General features: G+C 50.0%; 7 protein-coding genes across 7 annotated transcripts; 2 read left to right on the top strand and 5 right to left on the bottom strand.

Annotated features, from left to right (window-relative positions):
• Positions 1-345: 345 nt before the first annotated feature.
• Positions 346-3,290, bottom strand: N7519_007311 (uncharacterized protein; the record flags this gene model as incomplete). Its single annotated transcript, XM_057294087.1, has 11 exons — positions 346-1,126; positions 1,190-1,428; positions 1,483-1,780; positions 1,833-2,048; positions 2,103-2,171; positions 2,223-2,410; positions 2,462-2,569; positions 2,635-2,711; positions 2,779-2,886; positions 2,961-3,053; positions 3,113-3,290. The coding sequence occupies 11 exons, from the start codon at positions 3,288-3,290 to the stop codon at positions 346-348; spliced, it is 2,355 nt and encodes a 784-aa protein (XP_057148898.1).
• An 823-nt stretch (positions 3,291-4,113) lies between these two features.
• On the bottom strand, positions 4,114-6,556 carry N7519_007310 (DUF803 domain membrane protein; the record flags this gene model as incomplete). Its single annotated transcript, XM_057294086.1, has 2 exons — positions 4,114-5,576; positions 5,647-6,556. The coding sequence occupies 2 exons, from the start codon at positions 6,554-6,556 to the stop codon at positions 4,114-4,116; spliced, it is 2,373 nt and encodes a 790-aa protein (XP_057148897.1).
• Positions 6,557-7,276: 720 nt separating this feature from the next.
• Positions 7,277-9,037, bottom strand: N7519_007309 (WD40 repeat domain-containing protein; the record flags this gene model as incomplete). The annotated part of the gene is made up of 1 exon (XM_057294085.1): positions 7,277-9,037. One exon carries the CDS (start codon positions 9,035-9,037, stop codon positions 7,277-7,279), a length of 1,761 nt encoding a protein of 586 aa, XP_057148896.1.
• Positions 9,038-9,346: 309 nt separating this feature from the next.
• On the bottom strand, positions 9,347-10,922 carry N7519_007308 (proteasome regulatory particle base subunit RPT2; the record flags this gene model as incomplete). Its single annotated transcript, XM_057294084.1, has 4 exons — positions 9,347-9,600; positions 9,656-10,727; positions 10,788-10,853; positions 10,920-10,922. The coding sequence occupies 4 exons, from the start codon at positions 10,920-10,922 to the stop codon at positions 9,347-9,349; spliced, it is 1,395 nt and encodes a 464-aa protein (XP_057148895.1).
• A 730-nt stretch (positions 10,923-11,652) lies between these two features.
• Positions 11,653-12,473, top strand: N7519_007307 (E2 ubiquitin-conjugating protein UBC1; the record flags this gene model as incomplete). Its single annotated transcript, XM_057294083.1, has 3 exons — positions 11,653-11,913; positions 11,971-12,248; positions 12,302-12,473. The coding sequence occupies 3 exons, from the start codon at positions 11,653-11,655 to the stop codon at positions 12,471-12,473; spliced, it is 711 nt and encodes a 236-aa protein (XP_057148894.1).
• A 465-nt stretch (positions 12,474-12,938) lies between these two features.
• Positions 12,939-14,316, top strand: N7519_007306 (TFIIH complex kinase subunit CCL1; the record flags this gene model as incomplete). The annotated part of the gene is made up of 3 exons (XM_057294082.1): positions 12,939-13,271; positions 13,362-13,583; positions 13,633-14,316. 3 exons carry the CDS (start codon positions 12,939-12,941, stop codon positions 14,314-14,316), a joined length of 1,239 nt encoding a protein of 412 aa, XP_057148893.1.
• A 411-nt stretch (positions 14,317-14,727) lies between these two features.
• On the bottom strand, positions 14,728-15,108 carry N7519_007305 (uncharacterized protein; the record flags this gene model as incomplete). Its single annotated transcript, XM_057294081.1, has 1 exon — positions 14,728-15,108. The coding sequence occupies one exon, from the start codon at positions 15,106-15,108 to the stop codon at positions 14,728-14,730; it is 381 nt and encodes a 126-aa protein (XP_057148892.1).
• Positions 15,109-15,654: the final 546 nt, after the last annotated feature.

Here is a 15,654-nt window from a genome sequence, read left to right as displayed (position 1 = left end):
TTGAATCAAATTGGTTATCATTTGTTTTGATCCGGTAGTTCAGTAACCATTCGGTTTCTCATCTAATCAGCCTAGCGCAATTCTTCAGAGTTTGTCTGATAACTACCTAGGTCATTGGATGATCAGTGTAGAATATATAGTATCCAATGTTATCTACATTGAGAGATAAAATATGCTCGGGATACATAGAAAACATTTAAGAGGATGCGAATAGATATCTGAGAAATCTCATTTTCAAATATAACGCAAGATATATACAACCAGTGATATGACACACAACAAACAACACACATATCGGACTATATACTAAGAGCTAACTTCCCTTCAACGTAAACGTCTCAACAATCACTGAACAACAAACGTAGCGTTACCACGAATATCCTCGGAGCTGCTGCCCACAAGGACAGTGAACTGACCAGGCTCAACAACATACTTCATCCGAGTATTCCAGAGACCAATATCCTCAACCTTGATAGGAATCTTAACAGTCTTGGTCTTCCCAGCCGGAATAACCACCTTCTTGAATCCCTTGAGCTGACGATTCGGAACAACAACAGTGGCAATATCATCCTGGATATAGGCCTGCACAACTTCCGTACCGTCACGAGTAGCATGGGTATTAGTCACATCAACGCTGACAGTGACAGTCTTCTCAGATGCAGAGATCTTGCTCTTGTCGATCTTGACATCTCCATACTTGAAGGTGGAATAACTCTTGCCATAGCCGAAGGGGTACCACGGCGAGGCGTCGCCGAGTACGTACGAGTGGCCAAATACAAGAGTCCCGTTTTCATACTCATGACCTACGTCGCCCATAGAGCGTCCGGAGTTGAGGTAGTCATAGAAGACTGGGAGATTGCCCACGTAGCGGGGGAAACTGACGGACAGCTTTCCGGATGGGTTGTAGTCTCCGAAGAGGACGTCAGCAAGGGCGTTTCCGCCCTGCTCGGATGGATAGAACTGTTGCACGAGGGCAGCTGTTGAGTTTGAGATCCAGGTGTCTGTGATGGGCTTGCCGCTTGACAGAACGACGATTGTTGGCACGCCGGTGTCGGCAATGGCCTTGATCAGAGGTCCTTGGGCGCCCACAAGGGACAAATCGTTTGCGTCAACGTGCTCGCCAGTCCTTTGTGTCTGTTAGTATTGAGACTTCTCGATATATATCTTAAAGCAAGGTCAGTTTACTCACGTTGCGTTCAGTCCTGCCCAAAGTTCTTTTTGATCACGCGACCAGGTTCCAACAACCACGACAGCCACGTCAGATTTCTTTGCAGCCTCGATTGCCTCCTCAAAGCCTGACTGGTCGTTGCTCGCTCGGTCGCATCCCTGGGCATAGTGGACCTGGGCATCGTCATCAACTGCAGCCTTGATACCTTCCAGGGGGGTGACACCCCGGTACTGACTCCTGTAGACGACGTAGTCGCCGTACTATAAGCGTCGTTAATATCCAGCTTAACAAGTAAAATAGGGATATAGACTTACGTTCATGAGACCGCCAGCCATAGGCCCAATGACCGCAATGTTACTCGACTTCTTCAGAGGCAAGATGTCTTCGTGATTCTCAAGCAGAACGATAGACTCTTTATCCAAGTCTCTTGCAAGTTTCACAGCCTCAGGGCTGTTGATGAGCTTACGCCACTCGCTCTTAGGTGCAGCAGGGTACGGGTTCTCAAAGAGACCCATTTCAAACTTGACCCGAAGCAACCTAGCGACAGCAGTGTCAACGACCGCAATATCGAGCTTGCCGGACTCGACAAGCTCAGGAATTTTCTGGAAGTTGCTGTTCGGAGTTAGTGTCTGTAGCTGTATCGTGTGATTTCAACAGAGCTTACAATGAACCGCCTCCCATCTCGACATCGGTTCCAGCATTCAGCAGCTGCGTGGTAACCGCTTCCATGTCAATAGGATCGCTCTCACAAAGCTTGAAGTATGCGCAAACTCTGTCACTTCCACCGGCATCGGTCATGACGAAGTACTCATATCCCCATTCTTCTCTCAGAATCTCGGTGAGAGTGTGGTAGTCAGAGACGGCTGGAATACCATCCCATCTAGAAACGGATGTTAGAATGGATATAAGACAAAGCTGACTAGGCTGGACTTACGAGTGGTACGCAGCCATGATGGACCAAGCACCGGCATCGACAATAGCTCGCTTGAAAGGAGGCAGCCACCTATGCAATGATTAGACAACTATTCAGTCCCTGGGTTTAGGACTGGCATACGTTGTGCGCAATTCTCTTTCACCACCGTGGACTGGGCCAGTATTGAGGCCTTGCTCGGGGGCGCTAAAGCCCGCAAAGTGCTTGACCATAGCTGACACCTTCTTGCCCTGTACTCCCTTAACGTAGCTATACCCGTATTCGCCGGAGAGGAAAGGGTCCTCGGAGAAGCCTTCTTCGACCTTTTGCCTCTGTTGTTAGCTTCATTACGCTGAATATAGTAGCATGGAGATGAAACTCACCCGACCAAATCGAAGTTCACGAGCGAGATCAACAACAGGAGCGAAGAGCTGATTAACACCAAGGGCTTTGGCTTCTTGTGCGATTATTTCCGCCATTTTTTCGACAAGCTGCACAATACCGTGTCAGACCTCAAATGCAGTATGTATGACATGCAAGTATAATATCCACTTACCTCTGTGTTCCAAGAGCATCCGTACGCAATGGGCGAATTGAAGATGGTGGCATTACCAATCAAAAACCCGTGGATACCTGGTGCATGACATGTCATGAGCTTGGGATACAATATACCTCGAGGCTATATTCTTGAAGCACATACCCTCAGTCTGGACTAGCGCAGGAATTCCTAGAGTGGTGTTGTGGATGAGGTAGTCCTGGGCTTTCTTGATGTTATCGGAGATCCAATCCCAAGAAACAGGGTATCCGACTGCAAAGCATTAGTATTTTTGTTTCTGCGAACTGATAAAAAAGGATCTAACATCTAAACAGGGGAGTTCATACCATAGAACGAGCCTGCCTTCAGCTCCATGTTGGTGACCAGGCCGGTGTAATTGAATTCCCCCGAGGTTTGGTTCATCCAATTCGTAACATCACCTGTACAAGAATGCATCAGCAATGAGGACTTCCCTATGGCGGTTTGAGATAAGCCATACCTTGAATCAACTGGGACCTCTTGTCCTCGATGGTCATCCGGCTCAGCAAGTCCTTCACTCTCTTCTCCACCGGAGCATTGGCATCCTTGTAAAGAGGGCTGTCGCTCGGTTTCCCCAAAGCTAGGGCACCAAAGAGCTGCATGAGCAATAGTCCATTGGAAAGCAGATTGGCCACCATTTTGATGGGAAGACAACCACTTCCTTTCTAAATTCAATGGTTAAGGACTGTCGTCAACTGGCTATCGTGAGATTGGAAGGAAGAAAAGGAAATCATTGGGGAAGCTCTTGCATATAACACCCTTGCACTGCGGAGACAGGCAATTCAACTAGAGACTAGTCGCGTTGCATGATTTAATGATCACTAATTGAGGTAAGTTTTACCATTGTGCATCGGAAATGAAACCGTCTTCAGCAAAGGGATCAAGCTAGCCTCCACGGCTGCAGTAGTGTCTTGCTTGGCGTTGTTTGAACCGAGCTAGCACTATCAGGAGACGGAGCAATACCCCGCCGGCAATGGCATGGCGTTCTGGGATTGAGGGGAAAGGCCTGCTTTCCGGCTAAAACGACTTGAGAAGTGGAGGGCAAAATCAAGGGTAATCAAGACATCTGGGGTATCTGCCTGGGCCTCCTGGGCGGTGGTGCGTGCTTTCAGCTTTTTCCACCTATTAGGGTTGCCCTTTCTCCGGGGAGTGAGATACTTCCGGAACTCTGGTAAGAAGAATTATGAGTGGCAGGTAAGCAATATACAACGTAGATAAATTAAAGAATAAGAGGCCAAAGATAAGATGGGTGGCTAATAACGCTGAACCCTCCTTTGTGGGTGAAGTATACAGGGTGAAAAGAAATGATACATTGACAAGATATTAAACATATATCCGCAGAATGCAATGCCAATTACAAGAATATGCCGAAAGGAATCTACCCGAAAGAAGAACACGAAGGGGAATAATCAAGGAAAGGGGGAGGTGTATATGCATCGGAGCTAGGGAGCTTTGGGTTGATTATCGCCGAGCTTCCGTCTCGGCGTCAAAATCACCGGTGTTGCGACTTGGCTCGGGCTGTGTCTCATTCTCTGATGTTGGCGCCCCCGTGGCAGCAACACTATCGGCGGTTTTAGTGGTTTGCGCTTTACGGAGGGCACCACCTAGCCACGCAAGCCCGCCACTCCACGAGTCACTCAAGCTGCGAAGACGAGTCACACCAGCGTTGGTCGGTTGTGTTGGTGTAGTATCTATTTCTGTCGCAAGACCTTGGGTCGAACGGCCAGCCTCCGCGGGTCTATCCGCTAGGTTAGTGGCCGCCTGAAGTCGAGCAGTTGCATGTGAAAGCGCTGCGTCACTATTTCCTTCGAGGGATGGATCTGCAAAAGCGCCGTCGAGTTGACGTCGACGTCCCAATCTCCGCCTTGTCCGGTCCTTGATAGGGCTACCGTCGCCACGCCGGATAGAATCAGCGACCACCGCAGTGAAGCCCCCGGAAAGTGTGGGAAGCAGAGGCCCGGGGGAGAAACGATGGGAGAGAGAGCTGCGCAAACCGTGTCGCGATGGTGTCTCAAGGAGAGTGTTATTGCGAATAGGTTGGCTGGCTTGATCTAAGAGCGTGGGGGTTGAAGCACGTCGCACAGTGCTGACGTTATCATGGGCCCCCGCTGCTTCTTCAAGACCGGGCGCAGGAGGGAACCGCAGAAGGACTGTTGAGGCTTGCGCCGCTTCGTCTTCCTGTCCAGGAGGAGTAACAGGGCGGATATCAGACTGTGGGGTCATGACAGCCTGATCTTCGATGTCTGCCCATGGATTGGACATGCGAGATGGGGGCCGCAACGGTGAAGTGTAATCAAACGACGGAGCAGACAGAGGAGATTCATCGGTTAAAGATCCACGAGGTGAGGAGGGCGCAGCGGAAATAAGGCCTCTAGGAGTAGACTGATCATCATCAACTCCACCAGTGCTCAATATGGACCCCCTTGGGGACTGTGGAGCGTCATATTGTGCTTCTATAGAAACGCCTGATGTCTTCGGCAGTTGAGGGCCAGGCGGGGGCAAATCAATTCTGTCATAATACCGTTCGCCATTGAGTAAACCAATGGACCCCTCCTCGTCTTCGGATGAAAATGACGACTCATTGTCGGCGGGGACTCTGCCGCTCGTGATGAAGTAAACTCCGAGGAAAGTCAACAGACATCCGCCAACAAACTTTGCCGCACGCTCGGCCGTTATCGATTCAAAATCACGGTAAAGGACCGCACTTCCAATGATGACAGCGAGAGTGAAGAGAACAAACTGCGTCGGAATCACCTGGGTGGAATCGAAGCGCTGCAGAGCACGATTGATGTAACGGATCTGCATCAATGCACTGGACACAAGGACGAAGACCAGCAGATAGGTGATAGGGAATGTAATAACATGCCACAATGTGCCAGACAGAAGCGAAGAGACACCTTTCGTAGAAAGAGCCGTGTATCCGCCTATTTTATACGGTTAGAAACGAGACCGAGAAGAAATGAGCCCCAAGACTAGAAATTACTAGAGACTTACCAAACAATGCAACGAGCCCAACATCTATCAGAATCGATCGCGATCCATACTGATGACTTGCCCACATCAGGCCGATAATCAAGGACGTGGTCAGTCCGAGATAGAGCTCGAACTCCCATCGCGTGATGCTCGCCCAAATTTCACCAGGCCCAATTTGTTCTTCGGACGATTTAGCACTGAGAACCACAACGACGGCACCAGCAACAGAGACGATCACGCCCCAGAGATCGCGCTTGCGGAATTTTTCCTTGAGCAAGCATGGCGCAATAATGCAGTTCGATATTAAAGCCACAACTCCCAATGGAGAGACGATCGATGCCGGCGCAAAGCCGTAGGCCATGAAATTGCCCATCTCGCCCACAACCATGAGCACGATTCCGACCCACCAGTACGGAGACTTTAGGTAGGATTTGCGGTTGCCGTTTGCGCCATCCTTACTTCCAGTGCTAGTGGCCCGCGAGCTTGAACCAGTGTTCCTCCTTTCGGTGTCGTCGCCATCGTCGTCGCGATAAGGTTCGAAGTCATTCTGCTCAGAGTCTCGGTATTGGCCCGGGGATCTTCCTCTTAATCCGACGCGCGTTCCGTTTGTGAATCCCCTGCCGCGATTCTTGCCCTGCTCCCATTCTCTTGCTATCCGAATATGCGCGTAGCGTTGGATATTGAGAGCCAATGAGATCAAAACATTGCCGCATAAAGCCGTGATAATTCCAATCAGCGATGACCATTCATGCATGCTTCCCCCGTTATTCCCATCATGATCATGAGGAGCCCCTGAGGTGGAGTTTGATGGCGCGACAAAAAGTTGGTGGATAGAAGAAGCCGCGGATATGGATGATCTCGACGGGGAGAGGGCCGAAGAAAGAATACCGGGCAGCAGGCTTGCTACCAGCGACGACTGGGAGGATGCCATCCGTTCGTCTGAAATGACGCGACCCAAGTATTCGAGTACTGTTTATCGTACGCTTTGGCGGGGAAGCTCTTTTGGTTGTTAAGCACCCCTTACACACCTCAGCTGTCCGGCGGGTACGGCCGATCAAAACGAACCCCCAGATTCGATGGTGAGCATTTGATCTCAAGTCGCAAACGACCGCATTCTGTTCCGAGTATTCCGAATTTCTCGCGCGAAATTTACCACGTCGGATAAGGGGAGTAATGAGTATGAGAGGTTTGGGGAAGCGGCAGCCTTACAGAGCGGAGGTGCGCCGCGGAGATAATTGATATGTCAGCACCAAATAGACCTCCAGGGGAGCCGCTTCCAAGGTCCCTTACGGTCATTGGAGACTACGCGGTAATTTAACGTTCCACAGTGCAGATACGAATTCAAACAGCGCCAAATGCGACGTTTGCGCGAGGTCAAAGCTCGTGCGGTTCTTTTCATAGCTACGTATCATTGGCGGTTCGGGTGGGCAGTTGGGATCGTCGGGCACTTGGGGGACGTCATGGAGCAGCAAAAGAGGGACAACTCAGCGAATGTAAGGAGCTGGGTCTGGTAAGACTCTGGATTCCTATGAAACTACAAGTAGTACTACCTATTGTATATTGCACAGGCAGTTAGATTTGAGTCGTTGCAACCCAACGCAACCCTTCTTATACCAAAAATCGTGGTGAATAAGGTACATCTCCAAGCAGATCATCGCTTTGCTTTCTTCTTTTCGGGGCCTTGTTCTTCGCCATCACTCAGTTCCGCGTATATGGCCTTTGGTTGTGTTTCCTTATATGCCTTGGTGAATACAGGCTCCTTCTCCGCCTTGTCGGCATATTTCAAGAGTGCTTCACGTGGATCCTCATCTCGCATAGAACTAAGGGGAATATGCTCGAGGATGTGTTTCTCATCTGGGGTATTCTTGGCAAACGGTGTCTGCATCGGCAAATGCGGTCGGCGAGGATCCCTCGAGCGACCAGAGGCTGTAAAGCCAACTGTAGGATGACGAGCAGACCTGGTTGCCGAGCTGTAATGCGGAACTCCGTTGGAGCCGACAACCACTGAATCACCTGCTAATCCCTGGTTCAAGTCCGTGGTGATGGCAATTTCATCGACGTGGCGGCGCTTTGGCGCCTTGGACATAACCGTCGCTGCGCCCTTCGTGGACATGGTCGGGTTGTAGAGGACGTGGGTTTCAGCATTGGCGGAGCCCGTCATAATTTGATTGAGCTTTTCGTGCCATAGAACAGTAATCAAAGGCGACCCCGGTGTTACTGGAGTGACGAGCTCTGGCTTGAGAGTAGCGGGGTTTAGGATATGCAGGTGGCCGGTTTGAGAGCCTGTGATGACATTGGCAGAGGAAGGAGAGAACTGGATGTTGGATGTCGGATAGCGGGAAGATGTCGAGGTATGTGTGACGGTTGTGACTGGAGTCTTGAATTTTCTGGTATCCCAAAGCTTGATCGTATCATCACCACCTCTGGTGATAACAAGCCTTCCATCGGAACTGATATCAAGACCGCTTGTCCATGTATCTTTGACATGAGCATCCCGGATTTCTGCACTGGGTCTTGTATATGGGCCCTTTCCACTCCACATACATAGACTCCCATCGAGAGCCGCACCTACCAGAATGTCGGCGCCTCCTTGTTTCGGTGAGCCCCATGCGATGGCGGTCATCTTAGTCCGACCAGCGGAGCCAGCCGCCCGTGACTTGTGCACGATCACCTCCCGCTGTGAGCGGCCGACACTGGCATCCCAGATGCGAATTGTGCTGTCGGTTCCAGCAGTGGCGCATAGGTTAGGATCAGATGGGTTCCATGCACCACAAGTAACCTCAGACACATGGCCTTTGGTATGGTGTAAATCTCGTAGATACATATCACCCTTCGCAAATTCTGTGAGTATCTCACCATCGCGGCTGAGGATTCGTGGCTGTGGAGTGGCAGTCACAGCTAGAACATAACTTGGGGAGAGCGGATTGAACGCGGCGTAGTGCAAGGCGTGGGTGTCCTGGGCCGCCGTCGCTTTCTTGGCTGAAGGATCGACGGACTTGAAAGCGCGGAGTGTGGATGGAGTCATTGACGCAAAGTCATGTAGTTTCAGTGTGCAATCGGTAGAACCTGTGATTAGTCGGGCCCCCAAGGGGTCCACGGTCATGGTGGTCACAGCACGCTCATGAGACTTGAGAACGAGCTCATGCGATACGGGAAATTCATCCTCGTCATCTGAATCGTCGGAGTCTTCGTCGCTATTATCATCGCTGTCTTTTGGCTCATCGTCGCTCCCTCTTGCTTCTGCGCTAGGGGCTGTCGTGCCAGTGCTTAGTTCATTGCTCTCGGGCTTTGGAGCCGAAATATTGGCACGCTTGGATCGGTCGATTTGGGTCTCAACATCAACAGATTTAGCCTGCTTCCCAAAGCTGGAGGGGAAAAACTTGTTGAATGCTTCCTCGTCAAATTCATCCATGATTGAGTGTGTGAGAAACTTTTGCGACAGATGAAGAGAGGCTTCGACTTGATATGAGCTTGTTTGCAGTGTTTGCAACTCATGACTGATAAGCCGAAGTGCTTGGCGCAGGCAATCTCGCGCAGTAGCTACAATGGGCGAATTTTGTACTTTGGATGTATATTTATGGATAAATTTAGGGAAATAGCTGGGCGATGCGCCCTTTAGATTCGTTCGTCACTCGATTATTACAATACAGAATGGTCCTAGCTGAGTACAGGTCTCCAGTGCAAGCACTCCGGCACTGTACCCTCGGATAATTGCCAGCGCTTACAAGTATAGACCCTCCACAGGACCGCCGTCCTGCTTAGTCTTCATGATACGCTCACGAGCAGCTCGGAAATCGTCCATCTGCACCCTCATGCGGCGCTCTCTCAAGGCCATCAAACCGGCTTCAGTACAGATAGCGCGGATGTCGGCACCAGAGAGGTCATCCTTCTGGTTGATGAACTCCTCGAGGTCAACGTCGTCGCCGAGAGACATTTTCGATGTGTGCAGAGTGAAAATCTTCTTCTTGGTGTTTTCTAAAAAGAATTGTTAGTAAATCCCGGAAACAGCAGACATCAGGGTATCACTTACGGTCTGGATTCTCGAAGAGAATCTTACGGTCAATACGACCAGGTCGGATCAAAGCTGGGTCCAGTGTTTCGATCTTGTTGGTAGCCATGATGACCTTCACATCACCACGATCATCGAATCCATCCAACTGGTTCAGAAGCTCCAGCATGGTTCGCTGGATTTCCCTCTCACCGCCAGATTGTGACTCGTATCGCTTAGTACCGATGGCATCAATCTCGTCGATGAACACGATTGATGGAGCATGGTCAGCAGCAACTGAGAAGATCTGGCGAACCAGGCGAGGACCATCACCCAGATACTTCTGGATCAGCTCACTGCCAACAATGCGGAGGAAGGTTGCGCTGGTCTGGTTGGCGACGGCCTTAGCAAGCAGCGTCTTTCCGGTACCTGGGGCACCGTAAAGAATCACACCCTTAGGGGGCTTGATACCCATCTCTTCGTACAGCTCGGGGTGTAGCAAAGGCAGCTCCACGGATTCTCGAACTTCCTGGATTTGCTGCTCCAGACCACCAATATCGGCGTATGATTCTGTCGGTGCCTTGTCCAACTTCATCACCGAGACAAGGGGGTCAGACTCCTCCGTCAGTACACCGACGACGGACACTGATTTGTGGTGTAGAAGAATACTGGCACCCGGCTCGAGGAGATCTTTATCAACGAAGGACATGATCGAGACGTAGTACTCAGGGCCGGTAGCACTTGAGACAATAGCATGGTCATCATCAATCAACTCTTCCAAGTTGCCGACACCCATCGGGCTGCCTCGCATGTCATCAACTCGACTCCGCTCATCAGCGTTCCGATCCATCACATCCAAGTCGCCACCTCCCTTGGCGGGATCCTGGGTTGCCCGGGCCTTGGCCTTGCGCATTCGTTCCATGTTCTCCACGTACTCTTCTTCTAACAGCAGGTGGTCGTGAACACGCTGCATGCGAAGGTATCGTAGCTTGCATCGCGATGTAGGATAGATATCGGGGAGCTTGGAGGCAGTGCTTGGGCCGGCAGCCTTGCGCTTCTTCTTCCCAAGACGGGTGGTAGGTGGTGGGGGAGGCTCGTACTTAGGCTTGTCCTTCTGATGAATGAAAGACGGTCTCAGCGCTAGTTGTGTAGCAGAAACGAATTAGGAACATACCTTCTTATCCTTGTCATCGCCTCCAGGGCCTCCAGGGCCGCCGCCCAGATTAGACTGCTGTTGACCCTAGTTTAAATGTTAGAAAACGAATCGAGATGGCCTCCAAAAGGCTGGCAAGATTGAGGCGCTCACCATGTTTGTCAGCCACCGAGATGGAGACAATCAGAATCCCTGGTATGAATTTGCAAATGTAATCAAAGTAGGGTGGATCCCGAGCCTCAAATAGTATTGAATGATGGGAAAGACGAGTCGAAAGGGATGATTGTCAATGCAGATGTGGTGGTATCGCCGGAGGTCAGACGCTGGGCGAGCTGGAAGCTGTTAGGTCCACACGTGACTATTTAGGCCTCAGGCTGTCACTGCGTCATTCACGCCTTACTGCCTTAACGCCTCGGCACCTTGCTTGGAACTCCAACATTCTCGAAGACAGTCAAAGAAATTTATATTCCAGCAAGGCTCTATACTGAGAGTATCTTACACAATCGAGGCTTAACAGTTGTGTTCTTTTCTCGAGGTCTATATCTCAGACGCATATAACTGGTAACAGGTGACAGGCGTTTGAGCTCACCACTCATACTGAATTCTCGTATAGTTCCCCTCCTTTGGTGAGATTCTCGTCTTGACTTGCTTTCAATTCCCTGGAGGATTTCGTACTCTGGGTGTGATATGATTTGAAACTTTCCTAACACCATCCTCCTACAATTAGCCCCACTCCGTCTTCCTCTCCACGGCAGTTTCCACGCTCTTGTACAGTCTTTGACAAGACGGAAATAGATCTACTTGTCTGCACAGTTTGCACATACAGCGGTCTCATATTTCAAAATCTCTTGTTTGACATCTTTCTAAAACAAGTCCTCGAATCACCATGGCTAGCAATCGTATGCGTCGCATTGGAAAAGAGATTGCGGACATTCACGCCGACGCCCACTCTCAAATCAAAGCAGAGCCATTTGGCAGCCAGGACGATGTCACTCATCTAAGGGGGTCATTTCCAGGGCCACCTGGCACTCCGTATGAAGGTGGCACCTACAATATCGATATCAAAATCCCCACCGACTACCCTTTCCGACCACCTACCATGAAGTTTGAGACCAAAGTGTGGCATCCAAATGTCAGCAGCCAAACGGTCAGTACCCTTCCACAACATACACTTGACAGATTTGGATTCTGATGGCCAATATAGGGTGCAATCTGCCTCGACACGCTTTCCACTGCTTGGTCACCAGTTCTGACTATCAAGTCCGCTCTGCTTTCGCTGCAATCTTTGCTCAGCACACCCGAGCCCAAAGATCCCCAAGATGCTGAAGTGGCTAATATGCTACTCAAGTCACCCAAGGAGTTTGAGCGTGTTGCACGCGACTGGGCAGTTGTCTATGCTGGAGCTCCCGCTAGTGCTGACAATGGAAGCGGATCAAGCCTAGATGACACCCGGCAAGGAGCTGGCGAAGACAGTCTTGCAAAGTGAGCCAGATTTCTACCATTCACTGGATATAGTTGCTGACTATGATTTGTAGATATGACGGATACAACAAGAATTTGATCGACCGTTTCTCCAGCATGGGCTTCGATGTTGATCGTGTTGTGGCTGCTTTCCGACATGTCGGTGTCGAACGACGAGGAGGTCAAGACTACGAGTTGGAAGAAGGTTCTATGGGTGAGATTGCTGCCCGACTTCTCGGTGAGTGATGTACATGTATATTCTGATGTCTGGGATGGGCTTGGGGTAGAATGCGGCAAAAGCACATATGGATGAATGGATTGCATTGGGTGGTTTATGCATGTCAAGTATTTGCTAGTAGCTTTCAATCGATATTCAAACCAGTAAAAACAAAAAACAAAATAAACTCCCAATATATTGAGTTGATGGTCTCTTTAGACAGAACCTGGGAAGTGAAAAGATTGGTGTTATCGATAAGCATCAGCTCCGAGCAACCTCCTGCGGAACAAACCAAGTGGATTATTTGCTAGGCTCATGGAATAATTGTCGAATACTTACTCTCATATCTAAAACACATCTCACTTTCCTCCTTTTCCTACTCAGAATATCTCTTTGGTGATACTCTAAGCCGCCGGCCGTTATCACCGTTATCTCACCCAAGAATAAAGGTTTCCAGCCTTTCATTCTTCCAACAAGTCAAGAGCACCAACACTATGATTGAAGACGACATTTACCGTGCCTCATCCCAGTACCGGCTGTGGTCATACACCGAGCCATCCCTGCAATCTCTCAGAGCCACAACAAATGCCGTTGCCAGCGAGCGCGTGCGCGCCGCTTTGCGCAGATCGCGCGAAGCTCCTCAGTCGACTGCAACTTCCGCGGCGGGAACACCACTACCGGAAAGCAATACGGAAGTCAAGAATAAAGATGAGAAGGACGTGGAGTGCTTGACGCCAGAGGAGGAGCTCGTTCTCGTGCGCTATTACTGCGAGAAGACGCTAGAGCTGGGAGAGACATACAAGCCACCAATTCCGACAATGGTCCGGGTACGTTAAGCTCGACGGGACTTCACTCTTTCCTTGAAAGTCAGTACCAATGAAACTGAGAATCTGACTTTTCTCGTTTTGCGCATACAGGCCACCGCGATCCAATACCTCCGCCGCTTCTACCTAACCAATTCGCCCATGACATACCATCCAAAGTCGATCATGGCGTGTGCGCTCTTCGTCGCCACCAAAACCGATAACTACTATATTTCCCTTCGGCAATTTGCAGATGGAATCCCCGGTGACACAACGACAGAGGACGTCATCGCACCAGAATTCCTGCTCATGCAGGGACTCCGATTCACTTTTGATGTACGGCATCCATTCCGGGGACTTGAAGGCGGCGTCATGGAACTACAAGCCATCGCACAAGGCCAAGGCCAGCCAGCCCCCCCATCTACCATATGAGACCGCAGAAGATCTCCAACAAGGATTACTGTCCATCGCACCTCCTCCCGTCCCATCATCCTCAATGTCAGATCGAATCGCTCGGGCCCACGGCACAACCCGTGAGCTGCTGAAATCCGCTGCGCAGATGACGGACGCCTACTTCTTGTACACACCATCCCAGATCTGGTTTTCCGCCTTTTTACTGGCAGATCGTCCTCTAGCCGAGTTTTTGCTGGATGTGAAACTCGGTGGTCCTGTCACAGCCACAATCCCCGCCCCCGAAACAGACGAAAATGGCCTGGTGAACCCTCTATACGAAATTCGCTCCAAGCTGCATCACGTCTTGACTGAATGCTCTGCTCTTCTTCAATCCTACACACCCCTCTCCTCCGACCCTGCGCAAATGAAGAGCCTCAAGCGCATCGCAAAGAAACTGTATCATTGTCAGAACCCCGAGAAGGTGAATCTGGCTGCCGCTCAGAAACGGGAATCAACCCAACCATCTACAGCTGTTCAAAGCGACGCTGGAATTGTCACTTCGGAGAGCGAAACAGAACGCCTAGCGAAGAAGCGGAAATTGGAACAAGAACAGAAAGTCCGTCAAGAGGACGATGTTTTTGGTCCGGAGTTGGTCACTCAGCGGACCAAGCAGTAATGATAATGCAAGCCGTTGAATCTAAATACACATTTTAATCGTAAATACCAGAATGGACGCAGTCCTAGATCCACCAAACGTCAGATGCGACGGTACATTTCCAAATCGCCAGACCCAGCTGAAGACCTCTGGTTCTATGCAGACCTGAAAGCTCGAGTGTCACAAATCTAGCAAAGGTAGATACATTCCTGTCATCATCAGGCACGAACAGTCAAATTTGTCCAGGGGAATAAAATGAATTTAGCCTCTCGATATCCATTCCATGCGATATCAATATTAGTATCATCATTGACCGATACTCTTCCTCCTACAGTCTAAAACCAAATAACCACCTCAAACCCGAAGCCGTAATCCTACAGCCCTCCTCTACAAACCAAAACAAGAACCAAGGCCAATAAAAACAAAAATATATTAGAAAGGCAAAGAATCCAAAATCCCAACCAAAAGATCCGCAACAACAAGAGGCGCCGAATCCCCGCTAGCAAGCTCATCCTTGAGAACCGTCAGTTCCCACTTAATCTCAAAGCAAATATCCTTAATAGGAAGCGAACCCCAACGAACACGCACGCGATTATCATCCCGGACCCCAAACTCGCCAACCTCACCCAAGAACCCGATCTGAATGACCCGCTCACAGAGCTCCTCCAGCCGTGTCGGGATCTCCTCGATATCAGGGCTGGGGGATGGGCTCAGGAGAACGAAGACTTGGCATTGCAGCTTGTGCGTGAAGGTTTCGCAGGCTTGTGTATAGATCTGAAGGAAGTTGTGGGGGTGTATGCGTGCTCCTTCCATGCTGGCGAGGTGTATGTATCTATGTAGACTTTCTGGTATGTGAGTTTGTTAATTTTTGAGGGCTTCCCTAGATCTAGTTGTAGCTGGGAGAATGGGCTGCGTGGGATGGGATTGTGGTGAGATCCGGTGGTATTTATGTATGTCTGACTTGGATTTGGTTCTTTGTTCGAGAAGGAGAGAAGACAATGAGGGATACTATAGCCATTGTTGATGTTCTTTGTTGCTTGGTGCATCGCCGCGGTATGTTCTATTCCTGTTTGGATAAGAATACTCAGAAAGAGAAGAAAGGCTTTGGCAATTCGTCCCTGGCTGATCCTCAGAGCCATGACAAGACCGCTGATACTCATGACTGGCTAGGCAGGACATGGACAAACCTCGGATCAATCCAGAAGGCTCAAATTATGTATACAAGTAGGACCATACAAAGACTGAGAGAATACAGCCTATTCTTCAAATCACAAATCATACGGATATATTTCAGCGTAACTGGCATCCTTTATATTCACCTCGGAAGAGAGGACTAGATACTCTATCAAGGATGCAGAC

The sequence above is a fragment of the Penicillium mononematosum genome (genome assembly GCF_028829835.1).
Source record: "Penicillium mononematosum strain IBT 11891 chromosome Unknown utg000003l:1.0-8172316.0:1.0-8177699.0, whole genome shotgun sequence".
In the NCBI taxonomy this organism is placed as follows: domain Eukaryota; kingdom Fungi; phylum Ascomycota; class Eurotiomycetes; order Eurotiales; family Aspergillaceae; genus Penicillium; species Penicillium mononematosum.
The sequence above is the reverse complement of the archived record's forward strand: the minus strand, read 5'-3'. Positions and strand labels throughout refer to the sequence as shown.